The sequence below is a fragment of the Daktulosphaira vitifoliae genome, unplaced genomic scaffold (assembly GCF_025091365.1).
Source record: "Daktulosphaira vitifoliae isolate Bord-2020 unplaced genomic scaffold, ASM2509136v1 Scaffold_1, whole genome shotgun sequence".
Lineage (NCBI taxonomy): Eukaryota > Metazoa > Arthropoda > Insecta > Hemiptera > Phylloxeridae > Daktulosphaira > Daktulosphaira vitifoliae.
In genome coordinates, this window is record NW_026099572.1 from 63,222,863 (window position 1) to 63,249,325 (window position 26,463).

Here is a 26,463-nt window from a genome sequence, read left to right on the forward strand (position 1 = left end):
TTGTTAAATAATGTTGTCAATACTTTCAGTTAAGACACTTGAATATATAGGGTGTTCAGTAAGTCAGAAACCCGTTTCCTGACTTACTGAACACTCTGTATAATCACATACAATAATCCTTATGAGTTTTAAATTATTAATTTTGATATTTATAACAAAAAAATCATACTGGTTTATAATATAAATTATAGGATCCATTGAAACAATGAAAACTTTTACAATTTTTGTAAGATACCAGTTTGTTTATAACAGAATTTTGTCAAATATTTCAGTTGGCGTTTTGCATTCGATAGTTCATATATTTTCTCTTAAATTTCTAATTTTTTGAGTATATACTTACACAATTAAATTCTATTTAGCTTAGAAATTATTATCATAATTCTTGATTAATCTAAACGGTACGCCACTATTACGAAGTTAATCAAAGCATTCCATTAGTAAGTGACACATCGTAAAGATATTTTATTTTTTACGATTTATTGCTTTTAGTCGAAGAAAGCATTTTCAGAGATTTTATACAATTTACAGTTATTAATTAAAGTTTTATTTGTTTATAGTGGCAAAAAATTATAAGAAATCTGTTGTTAAACATTTTTGAAACGAGAAATAAAAAGTACACTCGTGTTCCTGCTAAGATTATGAAAAAGAATCGCATGAGAAGTATTTATAAGAATTTGAACCGAAAAAATAATTTAGAAAATATAAATATATCAACAAACCCAGAAAAAATCTTCCACCAAATGAAGTTAATGAAGTCAAAGAAAGCTTTCTTAAGACTATAAGAAAAGAATCCCCGAGGAATCAAGAAGTCAAAAGTAATTTTATTATAATCTTTCTTAAAATAAGTAAATAATATTATCTAAAATAATAAAAAACACAGAATAGTTACTTTACTAGTTATACAACTTAAGTGTGTGACATTTAAAACTATTGAATTCCCACTTAAATAATAAAACTATAATTTTATTAAACATATTTACCGTATCAATATATCTTCTAACATAAATTTTTGGGTCAAGGCTTAAAAAAGAAATTAATCAAAATGGCCAAAGAAAAAGAACATTATTTCAATATATAAGAATTATTTCATCAATAATTTAGTTTTGCTGAGTAATAAAATAGAAATAAAAATTGTTTAATTTTAGGGTTGATAAAAATTTAAATGTTTTCTAGCTTTCAATATGCGTAAAAATCACCAAATAGCTGTCAGCACCTTTAACGTAAATAACTGTTCTAATATAAATGATTCAGACAGTATTACTTCAAATTCTAACTTTACAAAAAATGAACATCAGCTATTGAATACTTTATTGATACGCCTCAAGACGAACAAATGGTGTATTATTATACTCCCGAATCGTATATACCAAGTTTTGCAAATTACATAGATCTTACTCTAGGTGATGAAGAAGAGACTCATGATTGATCTTATATGATTATTGTAGAGTCGCGGGAATATATTAAAATGAACTTGACTCCTAGCTCAAGTCCTCACGACAGCCATTAAGAAGAACAACAAGTTTATGATGGTCAACACGAATCTTTTTCTGCAGCTGATTCAAAGAAAGATATGCATGGAAAGTCGGACTGTTATAACACAAGTTCCATGAAAGCAAATCTTAGTGCTACCACTGATATATATATATGGAAATAATCAAATAGCTGTTTATAATGACAGTGTCAGTACCTTTAGTGCACAAAACATTTCTTATTTATCTACTTTAAATGATTTAGGCAGTTTTGCTACAAGTTTTAACTTTACAAAAAATAAAACATCAGCTATTGGATACTTTATTGATACGCCCTCAAGGCGAACAAAAGGTGTATTACTATACTCTCCATTTGTTTATTACAAGTTTTGCAAGATTCATAAATCTCACTGTTGATGATGAAGATGACATAAAAATTTTGCAAACAATACATTTATAATAATTATTTAATTAGAAATTTTTATTTAATATTTTTTTTTCTCAGTACTTTAATTTTTATCAATTTATATTTCGAACAAATGTAATAAACTTCTTTTATTTCATTAATTTTTGTATTTTTAACAAATATATTTCTTTAATTTTTAAAGAAACTATCTACTTGGACAGAATACACTCTTCAGTATCCTAAAAATACTTTTTATAATAATCAGTTAACCTTCACAAATTATTAATTAATCATTAACATACAATAAATATAGTCTTAAATAATAAATATAATATATAATATATAAAACACTTTTTGAGAAATTACCTACTTTAATTACTTCATAATTTTAAATATATGTAAATCTCGACTTTTTAAATTTTTTTTCTACAGTATTATAATTTTTTTATAAATAAACAAAAAATTATTTTTTTTTATAATTTCCTTATGTGGTTATCTTTCATTTGATACACATTTCAAAAAAATTTAACTCTATACCTGCCCACAGAGATGATTCAAAATAGCAACTTTTGCAGCATAACTTCTGATAATGTTCGAAAAATACTGCGTCCATAAAGAAGGCAGTATTTAACATATGTTAAATTTAATCTTTTATTACATATTATGCGTTAAAAAAAATTTTTTTGTCCTGATGATTTCTCTTCTATGTGCAAATAGCTTCTACAGTTAAAAATATGCTATTTTTATGTTATTTTTTTGCCTGTCACTACTTTTGTTCAACTTTCACTGGAACGATTTTTCTCAACGATTCGTCAAAAGATCACAAAACGTATATAGTTGAAAACATTACCCAAAAAAATTGAAAATTTTGCCCTCGCTCCCCGTAAATGGTGAAAATCCCCCAAAAATTACGTTTTTTAAAATCTGTAAATTTCGACATATTTTTCATAATTTTTTCTAAAAATTGCCATAAAATATTGAAAAATAGACGAATCAAAATAATTTCTAATTGAAACTATAGATATTTCCATTTCATTTTATATAAAATTGTTAATAATTTCACCTTGTACCTGCCCACATGGGATTCAAAATAGAAACTTCTGTACAAAAATTTAACATTTTCAACTTAAGTTTTGATTACATAGATCCTTGTTTGTTTTTTTAATAATTCTGAAGAACTTTTCTAATTAACTTTCATAATTTAAATATGAGACCGGTATATAACGTTTTGTTGCCTGAGACATTACAAAAAAACTCAGCACAGGTGGGTCGCGTCACAGTGGTGACGTGCATTAGTTGGATCAAGTATAATAATATCTGACAGTGATTAAAATCACTATCATAAAAAACGCTTCGATGCAAATCTTTGGATAGTGTTTAATTTTAAAAAATTGGTGGATTATTACAAAAGCTACATCTCTAGAGGTGACTTTATGGTTGGTAATGTATTAACACTTTGGTGATAACACTTAGGTGGGTAAACCGAATCAAGACAATTCGGTATGAGGTGCGCACAATGGACCAACAGGTCTGAGTGCATGGGCATTATGTCCACCTCAATAATAACTAAAACTAAAACTAAAATTACAAAAGCTATATGATCTGCTATTTCCTTATTAATATCCTGATTAAGATAAAGTATGTCAAATGAAAAATGGATATAAACATTATTTCTCATAAAAAAATTATATTGATCCATAAATTTTTCATTAATTTATAACATTAAAAATGTAAAAATATAAAAAAGAATTTTTTTTTCTAAAATAGTATTTTTTTTTATTAACTTTGATGTCTGTTTTCATTGTGAAGAAAAAATAAAGTACGAAATTTTTTTTTCCATAATAAAGTATATTACACAGAGTGAACAATTTAGCTGGATTTGTTGGAATACATATAAATCTGTAAAATATTATTAATATTTTATTTTAATTACATTGTTAGGCATATTTTATTATTAATAGGTGTATTTTATAATAATTGATTAGATATAACATTAAAATTGAAAACAACTATTTAACAATTAAAAAAAAATAAAACATCTTACCTCTTTTATTATGATACGCGCTAATAGGTGTATATTTCTTTACTTAATCGTATTTGAATAATTTGGTTATAAGTTATAACTTAACTTATAACTCTATTTAATGTGATCGAAACATACTCAAAATCATTAAAAATTATCGATTATTTTTATCAAACGATTTAATTTCGAATAAATTTTCGAGAGATTCACTTGAATATAAATAATTTGATCATCAAAATCATTCAATTATATCTATCACTAATTTTTTTTATACAGCCCAGTAGTTTATTTTTAGCATAAACTATCCACTGGCTTGATAATGAAGAAAATATTAATGTCATATTCCCCCTATGTCATAACTAATTATGGCTAAATTACAAATTTTATTTGTTCGGAGTGAGAATTGAAAAATTGTCTTATGTACGAAGCTCCAATTATGAAAATATGTAATTGATTTATTAATAATTATTATTAGTTGTGTCTATATCTTTGGTACATATCTACTTTTTAATTTGGATAATATTTAAATAATATAAAAATTTAGTTTTCAATAATATTGTTGTTCAAAATCATAATAGACTATTCACACTTAACTCAATACTTTATTTAATTAAACAAAGTTTTCTGGAAATTTAATATAATGTTTTTATGAAAAAATAACTACGAATTTTTAATTTAAATTAATTTTGTACAATCAACAAATTATTTTTGTTAATTTAAATAATAAACTTTTTAATAATTTTGAAGTACAATTTCTAAAAATGTGAGTGCTCATTAATCATTTCTAACATATAAATTTGTTAATTGAATAATATTTTTTCAGTGAAACAAAATATAAGATTCAATAAAATTACTATTGAATAAATAAATAAATAAAAATAAATAATGAATAAATTAACATTACAGATTTTAACAATGATATTTACATTAATAGAACCATTTCTAAATACAAATTTGTTTTAAAAAATCTACTGGATTCTAAAATTATATTAAAATAATGGTCATTTTACTTTTTAGTTATGTATTTATATAATTTTTTCCCAAATTATCACTTTAAACTAATATGGGTTGAATATCAAAATGATTTTAATCGTAAAATACAACATGTTCAAATGTCAATCATTTAATTATTCTATAAAAATAAATATTCCATATATGAATAAACATAAAATAACAAATAAATTATGAATGTACAAGTAACAAATGTTTTATCCCCAAGCTTGAGTTCTGCAGTAGTGTAAAATTATACGACCATTAGTATTGTAACAATCATATAAATTCTTCATAGTTTGATCAGGTGATGGTGCAAATGCTTGATTGACATATAAAAACTGAAATTTCATTAACAACTTTTTCATTTTCTAACAAATTATATATTAAAAACTTACTAATGAATCAGTAGGTTCAAGTTTTAACAGTTTGCGCAAAAATTCAATTATGGCAGCGACCGTTTTTTCTTTTTCAACCATCCATTTTTTTGTCTTTAAAATTGGAGCATTTCCAGTCGCTTTCAACAATATCTCAACTATATATTAAAATATTAGTTTATTTATGCATATATATGTAATAATTTTAGAACTATATTTAATATTCAGCGACAGTGAAAATCATAATTTGACAACCAAATTAATATTAATATTTTTTTTCTTAAACTTGGAAGTACTGCTAAGAATTAATTTAGGTTCTAGTAGTTATCCCTTCAAAAAATTCAAATTAAATATAAAATCATATAAATAGTCATTTGTTAAAAGTCGTCTATGTGTATTTTACCAAAATTTTCAAAACAGTCAAAAAACTATCTTCTTTATAACTTATTTAAAATTTGAGATCTATAATAAAATTTATTTTAAAATAGATGAAGAAAGTAAAAATTAAGTTTATTTATTAACATGCATAATAAAACTAATAGTTTTCATTTTTCAAAATCTGCAATTTTAAATTCATTTATAATTCACTTATTGCATATATTTTTGGTTTTTATTCATAATGTTTGAACGAATATTTATAGAAATAATATTAAAGAGATACTTCATCTTCTAAACACACTAAAGGAATTCAATAATATCAACCGAAAAAATAAAACCTTTTTAAATAATGTATAATCCCTCATTATATTTTATCATTACAAGTTTTAATGAGCCTTTTATTTTAAAAATACATACATCCATAACTTTTTTTAGATAAATTTTTAACTAGCTTGTATAACTAATAAAGAGTAAACAAAAATTAATTTTGGACATACTCTTTTCATGACAGGATGATTTAAATAATAATGTACTAAAATTTTGAAGTCAAAAATTTCCTATAGATCCTTTTAAATAAAAAACTTATCTTATATAGTCAATAAATTATTTAAATAATTAATTTATAATAAAAAATTATAAGTTTTAATTGTAGAATAATAAGAAAAATTAATTAAATTAGGTGAAAATTTTCTTTCAAAACAGACTTAAAAATGTTTTTTTTAATGTACCAGTTGATCTTACTTTTTTCTTTATTATCTGAAGATGGTTTATTGCTCACTGATTCCTGACAAGACGATTCCATAACTAGAGTTACTTATTTTAAGTGCATTTGAAATATATAAGTTCTTTATTTTAATAAAACGAAAAATACATATTATAACTAATTTTTTTGTGTATTTTTTTATTTATCTCAAGTTATTTAAAAATATATTATAATTATTATTGTTAAATGATAACAAACGTGATCTGTTGTAATTGATAATGCTTATGTAAAATAGATAATGTTTATCACAAGCTTGGAAAATAACGAGACTAACAATACTGTTCAGAAACATCTCATCAAAAATCTTAAACAAATTGTATTCTCTGAATTATAATTAAAAATATTATTAAATAGATTAACATATACAGGGTGGCCCACCACTCACTGACAACTTAAATAACTTTTGATCCAGTTAATATTTTTAGTTGATTTTTTTTTTAAATAATATTTATACGTTAGGTCTATAGCTATATCTCAATAATTAATTTTTTTACATTTTATTAAAAATATTAATTATTTTAAAATTTTAAATAAAATGTAAAAAAAAAATCTAAGATAGCTATTTTGTAGAGTAGAATTTAAGAAAAATTTTAGTAAAAAAATATCTTATTAATATTCAGTAGTAAATATTCTGTAGCGTTTTGAAGTTTGTGAAAATTTGAATTTTCATGTACTATTTTACGGTATTAAACATTGAAATACGTATTGAGAAAAGGACAGAAGAAAACGCTATCTTTTCATGATTACTGTGTATACATATGATGATAGTGTGTATACATTACAAACTTGGCATAAATACCATGATAAGAAATTAGATAAGGCAATTATTACTTATCACTCTCATTCAAAAGTATATTGAAAAGATAGCGTTTTCTTCTGTCCTTTTCTCAATACGTATTTCAATGTTTAATACCGTAAAATAGTACATGAAAATTCAAATTTTTACAAACTTCAAAACGCTACAGAATATTTACTACTGAATATTTTTAAGATATTTTTTTACTAAAATTTTTCTTAAATTCTACTCTACAAAATAGCTATCTTAGATTTTTTTTTTACATTTTATTTAAAATTTAAAAATAATTAATATTTTTAATAAAATGTAAAAAAATTAATTATTGAGATATAGCTATAGACCTAACGTCTAACTATTATTTAAAAAAAAATCAACTAAAAATATTAACTGGATCAAAAGTTATTTAAGTTGTCAGTGAGTGGTGGGCCACCCTGTATGTTTTAAAGTTTCTAAGTCTCTGGGAACCTCCCAGAGACTTAATCCCAATTACTTGGGGTCGGCCAACCTCCAGTGTCTGTAAATTATTTATTTTTATGGAAAAAATAAATTGTTAATAATATCTTTTTAGTTGTTAGTTTATAGAAGTATTATATGATCGTTTAAGTCAGTTGGTAATGTTATATACCGTCTTAAATAATACTTTGTATATAAATATTATACAGCTTTTAAATTCTATTACCTAACTCTAGTGGCATATGTATATGCAGACAATATAGGCAACTCTCTACAGCGATATATTTTAAGGGGCCGTTAATATTGAAAGCCAACAAATTTATAAAAAGCGAGTTATTTTTTTATTGTTAAGACATATTGACGTCCTAATTATTATCATAGTCGTTTTCATTTATTGTGTATTTATATGTATATTAATAGCTACAAGCAATTTATTTTATGATTTATTAATAAACATAGATTTGCATTTATTTTTAAATATTATTTTTTTTTTTTGTGTCTGTTACCACTTTTTCTCAGCTCTCACCGAACGGATTTCTTTCAACGATACGTCAAAAGATCACAAATCGTATCTAGTCGAAGACATTACCCTTCAAAATTGAAAAAATTTCCCTCGTTCCCCGTAAATGGGGGAAACCTCCAAAAAAATTACAAATTTAAAAATCGCTAATTTTCGAAATTTTTTCAATTTTTTTTACTAAAAACTGCCGTAACTTTTTCAAAAATGAACATATCAATATAATTTTTTTTTATATAGATGCTTGATGTCTTTACCTATCATTTGATATATTTTTTTTGTAAATTTGACCCTTTATCTGCCCACAGGGGGGGATTTAAAAAGACAACTTTTTCAACTTAACTTTTGAAAATGTTCCGAAAGGTCTGACACTTTTATATAAATCTTAAATTAAATCTAATGTAATATACTTTAATTTGAAAAAAAAAAATTTGACCTCTGGACTTGTCTTCATGGTGAAAACGGCTACCGAATGCTATTTTTGTGTGAAAATTTTCGATTTTATAATTTACATTTTTTACTTTAAAGTGCTATAACTTTTTAAAAAATGTATGGATCAATACAATTTTTTCATGAGAAGTAGTATTTTTTAATAATCCCTTTTTCATTCGACATACTTTATCTTAATCAAGATATTAATAAGGAACTAGCAGATCATGTAGCTTTTGGAATAATACACCAATTTTTTTAAAATTAAACACAATCTAAAGATTTGCATCGAAGCGTTTATTTTTGATAGTGATTTTAATAACTGTCAGATATCATTATACTTGATCCAACTATACCACGGCATCACTGTGCCGCGACCCCCCTGTGCTGGGTTTTTTTTTTTTTTTGAATTGCAGCTCTTTTTCTTTTATTATACTTCGCGTATTGCTTTATACTAATGGAACACTAATAAAAATATTAAAGGTGTTTACTCTATGGAGGATTCTAATTTATCCTTTTTTTTCACAAGGTTTTCTCTGTAGTACTACTCTGTATTTATATTTTGTTTGAACTTATAAGCTAAAAAAAAGGCAGTAAATCTAATATAAAATTTGATGGCGTATTTATTTTTAGTACACTTTGTATAAAATTTGATTAAGTTATTTACTTGTAGTACGTTTATATAAAAAATTTTATTTATCATCCTTAAAAGTATATCCTGCATAATTTACAAATGGTACATAAAAATATACAACCTTATATTTCTTAAATAAAAAACTTGAGGAGGTGATCCTTTGTTTGAAAATGTTAAAATTTTATTAAATGATAGATTTAAAAATTTTAATTGAATTTAAATAATGTCAATAAACTTAAATAGTATATTTATAGATTTCTTCTTTACATTACACACATATGTTTGTAATTTGTTGTTATTTTTCCAATCAAATAATAAAAATTAATTTTAACAAATAAACAAACAAAAATTATGTTAAATTTTAATTATTTCTAATCTAAACAATAATAAACAGTAAATAGGTACAATAATTATGTTAAACGTTGAAGTATTAATATTTAATTTCTCTTAGAACTATTAATTAAATATTTACAACAATGTGTGAGTAAATGTTTTTCGCCACTATTGACACTTCCATTTGTGTACTTATGAGGATTTTCATCTGTAGATGATGATATTTCTCGTGTATAAATATCTAAACCGTATTGACCCTCTTCAGGAAAACCGATTAAAAATGTTATGAAATCATCGACGATTGTGTGAGATATGTATTTAGATAGACGTTTTTCTTCTATTCCATTTTTATGCAGTGTAGCCATGAAATCTGTTAGAGGCTTAGACATGCGGAATTGTATCTCCAACTCTCGGCCAGCGAATACTAATGGGTCCTTAAAATAAAAATATTTATTATTAGCTTTTAGTAAAAGAAGTTGTAACTATTTACTTGATGTGATATCGGTATAAGACCAAAAAGCCTAGTCGCTTTGGTAGGACCCCATTCACCACTAGCGCAGTCAGGGAGAGGTACCATAACAGTCTGAAGTTCTTCACATATGATTTTGAATTTACATACGCTCTTAAATTTCATTGGCTCGCCGGTTAAGTATTCTTTTGGTGTCACCGAATTAGCAAATATATCCAGAAGAAAAGCACCACTATTAGGCGAATGAACACGAAATGCTACTATGTTTCCAAGAACAGACTAAAAAAATAATTCTTTAATAAGTCACTGTATTCTAAAACTATCAGAGTTCCCGTACGGTCACTCATCTGAGAACCAACAGCAAATAATGTAGCTGAACATCAGTGCTAGGGAAGCGATTCAATGGTTCACTATGCCACACCACGTCAAAAAATATTAAATATTTTCTTTAATTTACTTTATTGCATTTGCTGATATCGTAATTGTAGAAAGTTTAAAAGAAGAGCGTGTTTTTACAATATGATATTTATTTACCTGCATGACAAATCTTTTTAAACTGACGCCATCATAAGTGTCTCCTTCACTTTCATAGAACTTTAAATTATAATGGAAAATCAAATTAGACTGCATGTTAGTCGGTATTGCTATTCGTACAGTTGCTGCACCTAAATAAAAAAAACAAAACTTTATTAGTTTGATTATTTATATTTTTAGTAAAAATAACTATTGTGTCAATATAAAAATGTCTTATTAATTATGAAGTTTGTTATTATCTAATTTAAAATTTGCACTTAAAATTATTCTGTGTATTCATATTCTTTGTTTTGGTCGATAGAAACTAGTATATAGGAATTTTAGGAGTAACCATACATACAAATTCAAAGTAATTACATAATAACTACTCTACTTGAACTAAACATCTATTTTTGACATTTTATCGGAAATGTTTAATAGTTCAAAAAACTACTTTCAAATTTTTTAAATTGATTACTCATACATCGACATAATAAAAATGACTAAACGTTGTTTTTCAATAAAAATACAATTTGATATTTTCATGTGAAACTGTATTCAATGAAAATAAATTTAAAAAAATTAGCTCTAATTAATTATACAGGTATTATGTCATTAAAAATGTTCATTATAATCAATACAACGAACAATTGAGACTAATCATAAAGTATTTTTTAATATTTTCTCAGGAATAATAAATTACTAATAATTTTCTAAATTATAAAAAACAATTCATATTAAACAGACTAAAATAATATTAGTTCATAAATAATTTTTGCTATTTTAAAAATTCATTAGTCGTAGAAATTGAAAAACAATTAAAACACACCAATGGAATTTCAAATGAAATTGTTTTATACGATAACTAATGTATTATATATTTAAGTCGGTTAGTAATTCTTTTTATCATTTCAGAAGAAATTGGTAATTTATGAAGAAAGTCTTTTACCCGTGACTGCTCGTTATTTAGTGTACCGTGTTAATACAACTGTATTGTTTTATCCATAATAAATTGCAATGAATTAATTAATAAATCATAGCCGAGTGCAGAACTTATAGCAAAAAACATTTTTTTTAGCTTTCTAAAATTTGTGTTAAAAAAAATATTTTCTTAGTGGTATTTACAATAATTCTTATAGACATAATATAACTATATTAAAAATAAATTTTACCTGTAGCATCAGTATACATGACTGCTTTGGTATTAGAGTCCGGAAAGTAAAGACCATATCGAAAAAACAATGATCGAACAAACGGCAAATCTTCGAAGTCCCGCTGACTAATTGGATTCTTTAATAGTTGCCATTCGGGTTGTAGAGGGAAGAATTCATAAATGAATTCTCTCGGATCAGTTAAGAAATAATGATCATCGTATTCATATCTATTAACGTAAAAAAAATGCGTTACTTACAAAGATTACTACAAAATAAAATTATCAAATAGTTAAAAACACTGACCTCAGGCTGTCAGATTTTCCTTTGGCTCCTACTTTGGGTACTTCTTTAGCATTGACTAGATGTCGGGCTCCCCAGTTACATTGTACAAATCTCCATGCGCCTGCAACGTATACAGCATTCCACGAATTTCGGAAGCGGCTATCTTCAAAGTGAACGCCCGGCTGGTATCCTGCAGATTTGGAATATCCTTTGATAACAACGCAATGTAAACCGGCATAACTAAAAAATTTGTAGTTGAAAAGTTATTAAATGACTTAAACAAAAAATATTTAATTATTTATCTCGTATTGTAACTTAGTCATAAACAATAACATTCAATATTTAAAAAATTAGAGGAGTGAATAATTACTATTTTGTACTACCTGCACAATCGTTTAAACAATACATGGTAACTTTCAGTTCCGTGTTTAATGCCTCTTAGGAGACCCATTGGAGTATCACCTCTTAAATTATCATCAAAATTCATAGTGTTTAAATTTTTCACGGTTATCCATCGGAATATTGTTCTAAAGCAACAAAAAACATATAAACATGATTTCACTGCCAATTAAAACTTTCACATATAGTACATTTAGATTATATGTAAAGTTTATAAATTTTATGAAAGAAATTTTTTATTGAATATTTTAGGGTTTGTTCTGCAATAAAAATTCAATGAATCGATACAATTTTTTTAGATTTACATGTACATTACTTTGACAAAAACTAATTAAACTTTATATTTCTGCTAATATTCAAGGCAGAGTTCATTCATTGAGCTCAAAATCAAATTCTTCCGCATTAACAATGCACTTTTTTCTAAAAGAATGCACCCATGATGACATTTCTGAAATTTTTTTTATAAAATTGATATTGAGCTTAACAAGCATTGTCGTATGTTGGGGCTTATAGGAACTTAGACCCTTCAAATTTCCAAAAAAACTATACATGTTAAATAATATATATAAATTACGTTATCTTATCATATTGCAATTAAAAAAAGTAAAGTTCCTTTATAAGGCATAAACGTATAATAATTGATAAAACCAAAAAAAAATTCTTAATATTTATTTTTGTAAGTAATAGAGCAAGTTTTAATAAATGAATTACCTACTCACATGCTGTTTAAAGTAAGAAAATTATATATACACATTTAATTTTTATCAAAATTGAAAACAATCTATTCTTATAACTAATCAACGAATGCGATTTAGCATTTAATTTAAATTCATACTCATAATTAATACTGTAAAAATTGAATTTACTACATGAATTCATTTTTATAAAAATAAATTAATTTATCCAAATCCTGTTTTATAATTATGGTACTAACCACGACCATGATTTTAAGTGAGGTAAAATTATAGTTACTATGCTAAAATATAATATTATTTCTTAAAAATTAATTTAAAATCAATATTGATCATTGACATAATTTCATATTAATAAATTCTAAAAATAGTAGAGAACTTGTTAACAGTAGTAATAGTATGTGTACACTAAAAAAATAATTGCTTCGGCTATTCAATTAATTAAGTTTTATTTATTATTAAATTCCCAGAAACACAAAAATAAATGTGTTACTTAAAAACAATAGTTTTTGACTAACGCTTGTCAATTTATTTACTTTTCTAGTATGTATGAAAAGTATAATTTTTTTTTAATTTTAAAACAATATAAGTTGAAAGTATTTTTTTAAATGCATTTTATAATTTACCTTGCTTTTTCAATATCTGAACCACATTTTCCAACCAACATTCGAACTAAATCCGTAAACGTTTTTTGATCTTCTTGTGCTACCTAAAAATGAGCATAATCAAAAGTAAAAATAATTTGTAATACTGTGACAATCTATAATAGTTGCATAAAACATTTTTTTTTCATACATATTAAATATAAAATTATAAAAGCGCATATTTAGTAAATTGAATCTCTCACTGAAGTATCTAATCAAAAAGTAATTTACGTCTGTTTATTTTTATCATCAAAATTAATATTATATATGAGTTTTTAATTAAGAATTAAAATTATGTCGCGATTTTTCTAGCACCCATTAATCATAAAATGGTATTTTGAGTTCTTACATAGTTGTAGAAATAAATATTTTGTAATATTACCGATATTGCTATCTGATCAATATGGGCGAACTCCAACGGGTCTGAATATAATTGGAATTTGGCTTGGGCCACACCATGAGGAGATGGCGGTAACGGTGCTTTGCCAGGGTAAGGTTGGACGTTATCGTTGAGTGTTTGGGTTGTTTCGTCTGGTAAAGATGAATCATCCAAGTACAACGACTCAGCCATCATATACTCACTACGTTTTTCATTAATAAGGTCTAACATTTCGCTACTCTGTTTTTCCACTAAGGCCGCAGTAGCCGCTCTGTAAATAAAAAGAAACCATACATATTAAAAATATAGTATAATAATTTACATTAATAAATAATAAAAAGTTTTTGTCTCTTTATAAAACCATTTATCTTAAATTTTACATTTCATAATTTATCTATTTACAGATATAGATTTATTAATAATGTAAATCTTAAATGTGGTCTAAACCCTAAAATATTAATTTCTATAAAAAATTATCAATTTTTACTTTTATTAAGATAGTCGTTACCAATATTTCCATACGGATATAAATCTTATTATAAGAGTAATAAAAATTATAATCATAACATTTAATTATATTTTTCTGATTTCCAAAGTTCAAATAATAAATTGTGAATAGATTTTTCTCAATTAAAATCAGCCAGTTTATTTTTATCAAATTCTAGAATTATATGTACAATAAATATGTAAATTATTATGTTTACATTTGTATGCTGTAACAGTAAAAAACAAGTTCTTATATAGTACAACTAAATGCATTTTAATCTTGCTCTCTGTTCCAACTATTATAGATTCCAAACAACACAAGTAGTTTCATAAAATAGTAGTCCGATGATCAAATACAAATATGATGCAATGTATAAAACAAAGACTAACTTTATACGACAGTGAATATAAACTATTGTGCCTTTTTTAATTTTAACAGAAAGAATTTTTTTTTTTAACTCTTAATAAGAGTTATTATTTTTCGAGAACTTATTGCTATAAAAACGTTGAAACAATTTTTTTAAATGAATTTTAGAGATGTAATTAGAAAGACGATTCTAATGAGAACGAAATGTTGAACGATGAAAAGTTAGAGGATAATTTTCTTTTACAGGATAGATTAATAGATGTAAACTTCGTCGCAGTTAATAAAAACAATTACTTTTAGCCAGGAATTTTGCAGGCGCTTATTTAATTTCGAGTTTGCGGTCAGCGCTCTCCCTATGAAAAGTGGGCGTAATTGAATGTAGAAACAACAGTAAACACGACAGGGTAATGATCATTATCAATAGATGTATTTTATTTTTTAATCTTCGTGACGTTTATTTTCGGTGACAAGCATTTTATCCAGAACGATTAAATAGCAATTTACTATGAGGCCACTATGGTGCGAAAACAATAACGGATAAAAAAAAAGATCAGGCCCATAGAAAGTACACATTATAATGTGTACGAGGAATGCTGCATACCGGCGGTTGACTTTAGCCTATTTGCCAAGAGGCGTGACACACACGCACATAATGTACATACTGAAAGTCGGTTGGCATACTTGCGGTGGTATATCAATAATTGGTCATCATATGTTTCATTAATGTTTCACCATGGCCTAAACGGTGCACATATTGACTACTTTTGTAGACAATATGTGAAGTGATTTTATTGACCTATTCGATGACAACTACCTCTCGTTCTGCAGATTACCAATAAAAGATACAAAATTGATTGCGAAATGGTCATCACGTTGAAAAAAGCCTATAGAACGGCTAGTTTACACGCAACACTATTTAATAACTATTAAGCAATAATAATAAAAACGAGTTTATATTATTTAAGTTAATGAGAAAAATACACATTTTTTAACAAATAATAATATGTATTGATATTTTTCAGTTTTCACGATCGTACTTAACATTTCTAAAATTATGTGGATTCACTTGATTCATAATTATGATTTTTGGCTTTAATGTTCAATGACTCCTAGAAAACAAGATTTCGTATAGTTTTTTCTTTTTTCATCTTAATTTATATTATATAAGCTTTAATTTAATATAAGTTTGAAGACAGTAAGTTTTTGGGAATTTTATAAAAATTTTAAATAAAGTATTGTGGAATGATGATTTTTTATATGTATTTTTACAAACCCCTAATTCGGCCCAAGTGCGCACAGAAATAAAATGAGAAAAATGAATTGTTCATTTCTTCAATTATCATAATTTGTTCTTCAAATTTTGTCAAATGTAAGTTATAATTTACATCGATATACAAATATTTGAATGTGGTTTTTAGTCGGACAAAATATAATATAAAAGGGGGGAAATTGAGATTGACGAATAGCGATAGTCAAGGTCCGATGCATAAAAGTAAAAAGCACTCAACAATGCATTTACCTACTATTTTATAATTATATTGTACGCGTTGTGGGGAGAAACAGCCATCGCGTCTATGGTGTTTACCGTTTGGGTCTATCAAACGTTTCGTCATCGAGACGGAACGTTAACATGGTTAACAAAATATGTTGCCTATAGTTTCCAATTTAATACAGTGGCTTATTGCTAGTGACTAATATTAATGAAGTTAACGCGAAATGGCATTAAATAATCAATAAATAGTTTTTTTACTTAGTGTTTACAGGTACTAAAACTTTTGTTGAGTAAAAACTAATAACACTTTTATATATCAAAAATGAAATATAGGACGAGATCCTTCCAAATAAAATTGATTGTTTTTATTGATACTGCAAAAACCATAACAAGTAATAGATTTTTAATATAGAACAAATAATATGAGCTCCTATTTGAAACAGAAATAATACCACCGTTTACTATCCATTTCAATTCAAAAAACAAAATGTTAAAATTTTGATCTATTTTAAATAATTTATCATTTTAATATATTATTTTAACATGAAATAATTTTATTTGTTTAATCATTATTTTCTTTTTATTATTCATCACTACCTGTTTTTCGTAATCAATCATTAAATGAAATTACGAGTGAAAATCAGATTACAACATTGACAACATTAAAGAAAGTGGTTATTGAATCAATCCAATTATTTAAATTTATTATTACCGACATAGTAAGAACAAAAATGTTGTATTATCAGTTAGAATAATATTTGAATAGTAATGAGTCAAATTATCTTAAATTTAAAATAAAGTACTTAATAATGAGGAAGTCAAGACACCACGATGACAGAAAAAAGTTATTTTTGAACAGTGTAGATCACTCAGCTTTGCAATATAATTTCTACTGCCTTCGCCGTTGTCAAGAAAGAGCTGCATTCCATTGGAGTGAACAAACTCGTCGCGTTCAAGATTTGGTTTCATTACATCCATAGGGGGCACATCATTTTGTGTACCTACGTCGGCACTTATATTCTCTTTGGTGTTTGATTGTAAATGCTATTATTACTGTAAGCCTCTACTGCCGTCGCTCACCGTTTCCGTTATCGAGCTAATATATACTGACAGTATGTTCAACATCAACACTTTTTCTTATCTTTACAATTTATTAAATCACATGTCTAAGTACGTCTTAATCGTTTAACATAATGTTTAACTTTTGAAAATCATCCTAGTGTTACCAATTATTCTACTTATCAATTAAATATAAATATCATACGACTTATTTTTAGATCTAAAAACAGAATATTGTTTTCTAGTTTATAAAATACCACTACAAAAAAAGTTCACAAGTTTACAAGTTCCCTTGTAATAGTTTTTATTTCTATATAAACAAAACAAATTTCCAAATTTATATTTTTTCTGTAACGTTAATTTGATAAATTATACATCTAGTTTGTTTTTAGTCTCAAATCTTAGGTATATTTTGATACCTAAATTTACAGATATGGAAAACATGGATTTATAGAGAATTTTTATTTATTTTTTGATAATACGTTAAGTTTAATAACAACATAATAATACCACATTGAAAATTCTAACAAGGCTATTTAAAACTTCAAAAATATAAATATGTTTTTAGTATTACCTCTCATGTTCTAATAATTTTTTCGTTAATGACTCTTTCTTTCGGTCTCTTCTTATTGTCATGTTCTTTTCAAGATTGTCTCGTTCTTGTTGTAACTTCAATGTGAGAACTTTTTGTTCGTCCGGTCGTTTCCTTTTCATTTGCAATTCTTTCTCAAATCGTATTGTTAATCTTTCTAATTCTTTTTCCCATTCACTCTGAAAAAGAATATTTTTTTAGAATGACTAACTTTTTACTCTCATATTATCAAATAATATAAGTTTTAAGGTATTAAAAATGAACTTACATTTATTTCTTCTTTAATACGATTATCTTCAGCTTCACGCTGTTTTGCAAACTTTCTGTACAAATCATCTTCTTCTTTCCGATGTTTCATTTCTAGCCGGGTTTGCTCATCTTTATCCTAAATTACCACAAATATCGTTTTAATCTACTATTATTAATACTGTAGCAAAAGGCCTAGGCTAATGAGGTCATTGATCAAATTAATTAACATTAACAATGGTTACATTAAATTTTATCTTTAATCTATATTGACTTGATGTTACATATTAAAGACGACAAAATAACTTAAATTAAGAAAAAAACACACATATTGGCATTTCTATGTTAATGTTAGAAAAAGTAATTTTATTAAATTCTGATCGTAAAAATGATAAATTGCATAGTTTTTCCTTAAATAAAGAATTTAAAAAACGTCCAAATTTTAAATATTTTACAAATTTACACTAATAATTTAAGTTAACTAATAAGTAATATTTTTTATACTTATAAAAAATGTATTAGTATTTTCTTTATCCAGTATTTAAGGGAAAATAAGTGAAAAAACAAATAATTATTCAATTTACAGTAATCCATATTTTGTGTGAAAAATAAATTTGCTGTCAATTTATGAAACGACTTTAATTTTTGAAAAACAATTTGACACTCAGCTTTCAATAAAAATATAATCCTAATAATTTACACTTAAAGTTAAAAAGATAATATTTATAAATTTAATGTAATAGTTTTTTATAAATAAATTATTTTTAAATGTTAAAGTTTCCCATACAGTGGAGTTTAAAATTATAAGACATACCCAAATTTTATATTTAAAGCGTTTAGATTTTGGGTTTTTACGCAATCGTAAACGTTTAAATCTTCAAGTAAATGTATGAAACTTTTTTCTTCATATATTGTAAACTTAAAAACTTAAGTTCATAAACTTAAAAGAAAACCTATGATTTTGTATTATTTCCATTTGCTACTTAATTTTTAATTAATTTTTCGTTAAAAATATAATTTTTACAAATTTCAGTCATTAAATATTTTTAAAGGCTTGCTAAAAATTTCTTCTAACATTCAACTGCGTAATTATTTTTTCTACGTGTTATTTGGATAATTAAGTTTGATAGAAAAAATTTACAAGTCGTTCCAGTTCAAAATATTCAAACCATAGGCAAATAATGAGAATTTTTAATTAACGTAAAATTAGCTATACTTGGTTTTTTTTGGTAATTTACAGTCAAATAAGTTCATTTGTTCAATATACTAGGTAAAAATCACATTAAAACGAATATCTTATGTTATTTCAACCAATTTATTTAGAAACGTAGTATAGATATTTAGAAACTTCTAAAATCAAAACTCCTGAAATATAAAATTTGGGGGTGTCTTATAATTTTTACCACTACTTTAAAAGACAATTAAAAGTCATTTTACCATCCTTTAAAAATTATATAATTGGCTACTTAAGATTTTATTAAGCCTTGTAAGTTGTTGGCGAAAATGAATGTTAGCCAATCAAACATTATTAACAAAAACGTAAAGGAGTCAAAAACATTATAATACTTGGACTGTAAGCAAATATTTGTTTTAAGTTAGATTTCGATTTTCGCTTTACTTAAATGTCGAGTAAGTAGTGCGCGGTGCATCTCATTGTTTAATTAGATTATAATTTAACAGCATTTCATTATTGTAGGTTTTGCATTTTATTTAAATTTTATTGCGCGTAAATAATACACAAAAAGTGTGACCGGATGACCTTATTTACGCTGTCCTGGCATTGACATAGCCGTAAATTTCATCTAAATTTTTCACGCTAGTAAATCACCTGTCGTCAATATTCATTCAGCAATATTGTTTAGCACATACAATCAATGGGTAACTAAGTACGAGTAGTCAAGTGAAGTATACTATTCGACGAATGCTGTTTAACTCAATGAACCGACAATATAATGTTAATTACAAATGATATTTAGCGATATTTAATATAATCAACACAACCTTGAAGATCACAAGTGTTTTCAATGATTCTCCGATAAAATTCTACCAGAGAAAGGAGAAATTATAAACCGCCTCCGGTAACAAAAAGTCAAAAAATACTTTTTCATAGACTGTTAGAAAGGGTGAAATACACGTCGTAAGATAAAAAGTTCAATCTATCCATCTAATCTAATATCTAAGTTTATCTATCCATAGGTACAAATTGAAAATGATAAACACGCTTTGTCATTAGGTAGTACACGTAAAATAAAACTTATTACTTATAGACCCTAATAGATGTTTACATTGAATCGATACATATATGTTGATCTTAGTGTTTTTACAGTCTGATATAGCAACTATTTAACGCATTAGGTATATAATTTAGGGTAAGGCAAGTAACACTATAAATATTTACTTAACAAATTTGTTTTAGGGTAATAAATGTTAATTTTTTTTATAAATTAATTAAATAAAAAACAGCCTACGCATTGCTGATCTATAAAATATGAAGAATCCTGCGTACAATACACTCAACTGCTTGTAGTTTAAAAATGTGTGTGTTAAAAGTAAAATTGTGTACTTAAGACACGCACAAATTAACTATGAAATATTCAAAAACATCACCATAATATATAAATATACAGAAGGTAAATTTTAAAAGTCTACAAAAATATCAATTACTACAAATCGGTATGTTTAATTAATAATCAAAAATTTGTAATCACATATTTAGAAAGACTTTTATAGATCTTAAATGATAGCGTAGCGCGATTAAACAATGAATGAACAAATTTAAAACCATGTTCAGTCCTTGAAAATTGTGGAAAAGCAATTCATAGAGGACATAATACATTACATTTTGTGACAATTGTAACTTGTCATGTTTGCCATTTTTATTTTAGAAAATAGTTTAATGATTGTTTATGCTTTATATCCAGTAATATTTATGACTCAAATAGATAATATTTTTTAAATGAAAACTAGTAAAAATTAATATTTTTTTTGTGATCATTCTTAAAATTACAATTTAAATATTAGTTCAGTTTTTATTGAATTTTCTTAATAGATGGATAAATAAAAATTCAAATTTTTTTTAATTAAATAAAGTATTTCTATAATAAGATCAACGCGTTAGAACGTCTGAAAAAAGTTTTAATAATTTAACATTATTTTAATTTACCTGATACATAAACTCATAAATTATAGTATATAGTATAATGCTAAGACCACAACTTAACACTACATAAGTTACTAACATCAAATTAATTTAAATGATACATTTTTTTCTTAATTAATCTTAATGATTAATTAAAAAAAAAAATTAAATCTCAATTCAACTATGCGCCAAACAATAAACACATTAGTTTACACTAATGCGAAAGCAATTGAAAAAATTAGAAAGACGTTTGACGTGTTTTATGTAGACAAATTTTATTAATAATATTAATTATTAAAATCTAAAAGTTCAATTTTCTTTTAATAAGTTCATTTAATTGCTTATAATTAATAATTTGTTGACACTTTTACTTTATTAACAAAAAAATATTATATTTTACCATGGTCTTGTTTAAAAATTTACTATAGTGACTCTTTTGTTTCGGAAATCACGATTTTATAATTTATGTGAATATTTTTACGTACAACGTATTTTTTATTATTGTTTTGAAAAACTGATTTAGCTGGTATATGTTTCGTCGATTATACCACGCAGGAAGTAATTCAAGGTCTCAGTTAATCTCATTTGTACAACTATTAATAGTTTGGTCTGGTAAAACAGAAAAGTTTAAACTGCAAGGAGACTAATAGATTTTAATTAATTTAAGAATTTAATTTAAAATTAAAAATGAAAACGTAGTTTTTTTTGTGTTATCACTTTACTCGAAGACCGACGAGAAATGTTGTGTTTATAATAACCTTGGAAAACACCCATTTTCGATATAATACTTTAACGTTGATCTAAACCGTATAAGGTTCCCAAGATAATAGTAATGTAAATGGAAATGGAATGTGTCACTCAACCAACTAGCGAATTCGCAACGCTTGGGCGACACCATCAGCTACATGATCTATTTAACTAGAAAAACGGATTGTTTCAATGTGTTTTCATAATAAAACTGAGACTAAAGTAAAGAATAAGAAATGTTCGACTAGTATAACTCGGATATCTGATAATCAAACAGTATTTGTTTTTTAGCTCATGTATTTTTTATATTTCGTTCTTTAAATTTGGTATTTTTGCTAAGACATTTACCGTATCGAATATACACTTGTATGAACCAAATAAACCGTGAACATAATAGTAAATTGCAGTAAGTTCGATTTAGACCCGAGCACATCACTTCATTCAGCGAATGAGCAGACCGCAAAAATAAAATAATAATAAAAAGAACACTGTCATTGCAGTAGTTCATTTCTCGCGGATTCGACATTTAGTCGATTCGAAATACGCCACTGTCACTTCTGTCAACGATTATTCAATAACCATTCCACTTTGGCTCGGCTGCACCTAACTGTTCACAAGAATGATGATGGCGTTTTGCTCTGATTTTACGGTTAACGAAATTGCCACGACCGATTTCCGGTAAAATACACACTATCGATTTGTTTAATTAGCGTTGTGTAACTCGTCGGCACACACATATTACTACGAAGTCGGTCCATATTACTTTTCACCGTTTACAGGACACGCGGTCCAAGTCTGAGTCATTCTCCGACGATTACCGTGGAAACATTTTATTCCTTTTGCTACAGAGTATTTTACTTTCTACTTTCCGAATAATTTATGTTAAACCACTAAGTCATTTCTCTTATTTTTAAATTAAATCACTCTACATCAATAAAGTTAATAATCTCAACCGATACCATTCAAATTTGTCAATTAGTAATCCCGAAAAATCGCCGAGCCTCTTAAGAATACGTTACTATTTACCATTGGCCAAACACGATACATCGTGGGGCTTACTTGGCCATGAACAATGGTATTTAAATGACGGAGCCTTTTTTAAGACGCTGATAAGTATTTTAAGAGTTATTTCAAAACAACACATCATTCTCTAATCGTCTTATATTTAATTATAGTTATGTAGCTGTTGCATAAGAAAAACCTTTCCCTAATAGTAATTATTGTATTGAATATGCCAAGACTATCCCATATATGCATATGACTACTTCATTGCATTGTTTTTTAAGTTATGTAAAATACATTAACTAATACCGGTGAATATTTTAGCAAGTTTTTCTTTTAGTTTTCAGATTACACTTTTAGTATTTTATTTCTACCTCATATTATACATTCGTATTTAAAACTCTGTGAACGCTTTTAAGTATAGTTGAATAATGTCAGTTAATCTCACGCCAAATATACGTAACTATATTGTTTCTTTACACTTCAATAAAATACCATTAAATTGCGATAAATGCACTTACTAAATAACAGTGAATAGGTTTCTCCCTGATACCATTTTTGTTGGTGTATGACTTGTGAAGCTCAGTAGCCCTAAGTGCATGAGCTATGTGTAATGCGGAAGCATCGAACCTTCCGTATTGATATCCGGTATCTGGACTAGGAGTGTTGATGTATGGGGATAATGGCGACTGTGAACGGTGAGGGGTACATCCGTTGAGATGTTGCTTTATATTAAGCGCTTCCGCATCAAAAGTTCCTTTGCCACTACCCCGAATTTGGTCATTTACAAACGTCGTGGATTTAGGCACATTCAATGCACTTCTTATACCTACCGATGTACCGTCCAAGTGGCCAGGCCCAGTTTTTGGTACATGACTCGAACAATATACTTCCTTATCTTCTTGTCGATGCTGGTTGTTATAGTATGTTTTAAGTGTTAGTTTTGTACCACACACTATACACTTGAAACAACCGCTGTGGAAAAACGTAAAATCCTTGAGGGGCCCGACACGATCTACTTGGTATACCGTCTGGTAACAACGCAAGCACGTGCTCTCATAGAAGTTCGACCTGTACATCGTGCGTGGGCTGAGTAAGTCAGTATTAATTTACATCATACACTCTGAAATCTGCAAAATATAATAAATTCTATTAGTTTATTATTTATTGTACTAAAAATAGTTATAATACATCCAAATTTAAATGCTGTAGGGTGTTTATTTTGCTACCCGATAGTCTACCTATAATATTTATGGGAATAACTTGGAAATAGGAAATTATGAAATAAAATTAACATGAATTAAAAGTATGAGGAACAGTGCAATTAAAATTACAAAACTAGATCTGTTATCCCTTTCGGTAATACCTTACTTGAAAAATTAATTAAAAAACGAGAAACTATTGAAAGTACACAATTCCTCTTAGTTTTATCAATGGTCATGGGTATGTATGTAGAACGAATACATTATTATCATTATATGTATAAACGCGATTAAGGTCAGGAAATACTTATAGACTAAGAAAATTCCCATCATTTATTGTGCACTATACTTAGTGCATAATATTTCTATACCCAAGACGTTTTGTATTTGTAAAAGTATGTCTTTGATATAAGTGTTTATGTAGTCTACGAAACTCTCTCATGGGCGAATAAAATAGATTTCGACAAACGGGGGTACATTTTTATACTATTAGTTAGTGAAAACTGAAAACTCTCAAATGAATATGTATAATATGAGTATAATTAAAAAAATATATTGAACTGATATTTTAGAATGAAATGTAGTTATTTATTTACTTTTTTATCTACCCGTCCCTGATAAGTTTGAGACACAGAAGATAACAAATCAAAATGAATTTCGGATCTCAGAATTAACCAATGGATAATTAAAATACAAAACTTTTGAAATGTAAAGCCCTTAGTTAATGTTTTACCTAAGGGCTTTTATTAATACGTTAAACAAATTAAAAAAATGAGAGACTTTAATGAATGGTTAAAAGGACCAAACATCTCAGGAACAATGTTTAAATAAGTGCATCTTTAAATAATTGATAAATAACTTATATTAGAAGTGTTTCAAATGTTTTATCCTTGAAAAATAATTAAATATGTTAAATAAACAAACTTATAGTTATAATTAGTGTTTCTTTAAAATTGTATTGTTTATTAAAATTAACACAACTTAATATCTTATAAACCCTTTTAAAAGAAAAGCTTTAGAGACAATCAATATTTTTTCTGAATATGGTAAAATGGCAAAATTTAATGTTCATTACTTACTGTCTTTCTTATTGCAAATTATATTGCATTAGATATAACATACACAAATTCCTTGTAGTGATCACAATTTGTAGCACTGCACTAAATTCAAAAGTACACCACACTAACAAAACATATTATTCACGGAAAATAATAAATAATTCAATTATATTAAAAATTTAGAAATAGAATTTGATATTTATACACTTTTTAACTATTGAATCATAATAATCTACCGACGCTAAAGACAAACACATTAGCGACGCAGCAAAAACTCGGCATTGGCTGTCCGCGCTCACGACTATTACCGTGCGACCATCGACTCTGCGGTTTCACCTGTGTACGACTGGTCTGCTATATACCTGTACACGTCGATCATTGTGTATCCCCTCCAGACATCAATGCTATCACCATTCTTCTTCAGTAGATTACAAACGTCGAAAAACTCAATTTTTTAGTTGTATTAGGTATAAATGGCATACACTGCTTTTTACTCGGACCCTAAACTAGTTGTGTAGGTAATTTTAAATATTGGGTATCCAATTGGCACAGTAAATAAATATTAAACTTCAGCCAAGGTATTTGGTTGATATGCAAAATTACCTTTTTAAAGGATAGGAAACCCATTTAAGTAAACTATAATTTTATGATTAATACAGTACCTTAACATTTACAAAAAAAAAAAAATATATAACTGGATGGTCTAAATTTTAAGAAAAATATGAACCAAAATTTGAATTTACCGTTATAATATTACTATTTCAAATATTAAGTGAGGGTACAAATTAATTTCACCAGATTCTAAATATCCACAAATTCTATTCTACATACACAATGTGCAAAGATTAATTATACAATAAATGTACAAATAAATATAAAATAATCTTTAAATCTAATGACTTTTAAAATCATCCTTTAATTTTTCAATTAAGGGATGAATAAAAGAAGGACATAAGTCAGAGTTAATATAAAG

The 26,463-nt window shown here is 26.2% G+C and overlaps 2 protein-coding genes across 2 annotated transcripts; both read right to left on the reverse strand.

Annotated features, from left to right (window-relative positions):
- Window positions 1-5,005: 5,005 nt before the first annotated feature.
- On the reverse strand, window positions 5,006-6,581 carry LOC126894777 (ubiquitin-like protein ATG12). Its single transcript, XM_050666034.1, has 3 exons — window positions 6,385-6,581; window positions 5,287-5,423; window positions 5,006-5,229 (listed from the first exon to the last, which is right to left on the reverse strand). The coding sequence occupies exons 1-3, from the start codon at window positions 6,443-6,445 to the stop codon at window positions 5,107-5,109; spliced, it is 321 nt and encodes a 106-aa protein (XP_050521991.1). The 5' UTR covers window positions 6,446-6,581; the 3' UTR covers window positions 5,006-5,106.
- A 2,430-nt stretch (window positions 6,582-9,011) lies between these two features.
- Window positions 9,012-25,844, reverse strand: LOC126894770 (hillarin). Its single transcript, XM_050666020.1, has 12 exons — window positions 25,512-25,844; window positions 23,752-24,360; window positions 18,365-18,481; window positions 18,079-18,275; window positions 14,104-14,371; window positions 13,704-13,786; window positions 12,370-12,513; window positions 12,008-12,226; window positions 11,723-11,931; window positions 10,572-10,702; window positions 10,059-10,316; window positions 9,012-10,002 (listed from the first exon to the last, which is right to left on the reverse strand). The coding sequence occupies exons 2-12, from the start codon at window positions 24,307-24,309 to the stop codon at window positions 9,673-9,675; spliced, it is 2,514 nt and encodes an 837-aa protein (XP_050521977.1). The 5' UTR covers window positions 24,310-24,360; window positions 25,512-25,844; the 3' UTR covers window positions 9,012-9,672.
- Between the last annotated feature and the right edge of the window lie 619 nt (window positions 25,845-26,463).

Excerpts from the sequence above, each read along its gene's own strand:
- LOC126894770 (XM_050666020.1), bottom strand. The coding sequence starts at position 24,309 with ATGTACAGGTCGAACTTCTATGAGAGCACGTGCTTGCGTTGTTACCAG. Across the intron at positions 18,276-18,364 it reads GTATTAAAGAAGAAATAAAT|AGTGAATGGGAAAAAGAATT; the intron begins GTAAGTTCATTT and ends ATTCTTTTTCAG. Across the intron at positions 12,514-13,703 it reads TCAGATATTGAAAAAGCAAG|AACAATATTCCGATGGATAA; the intron begins GTAAATTATAAA and ends TTGTTGCTTTAG.
- LOC126894777 (XM_050666034.1), bottom strand. The coding sequence starts at position 6,445 with ATGGAATCGTCTTGTCAGGAATCAGTGAGCAATAAACCATCTTCAGAT. Across the intron at positions 5,424-6,384 it reads TTCAGATAATAAAGAAAAAA|TTGAGATATTGTTGAAAGCG; the intron begins GTAAGATCAACT and ends TTTAATATATAG. Across the intron at positions 5,230-5,286 it reads TTGAACCTACTGATTCATTA|TTTTTATATGTCAATCAAGC; the intron begins GTAAGTTTTTAA and ends ATGAAATTTCAG.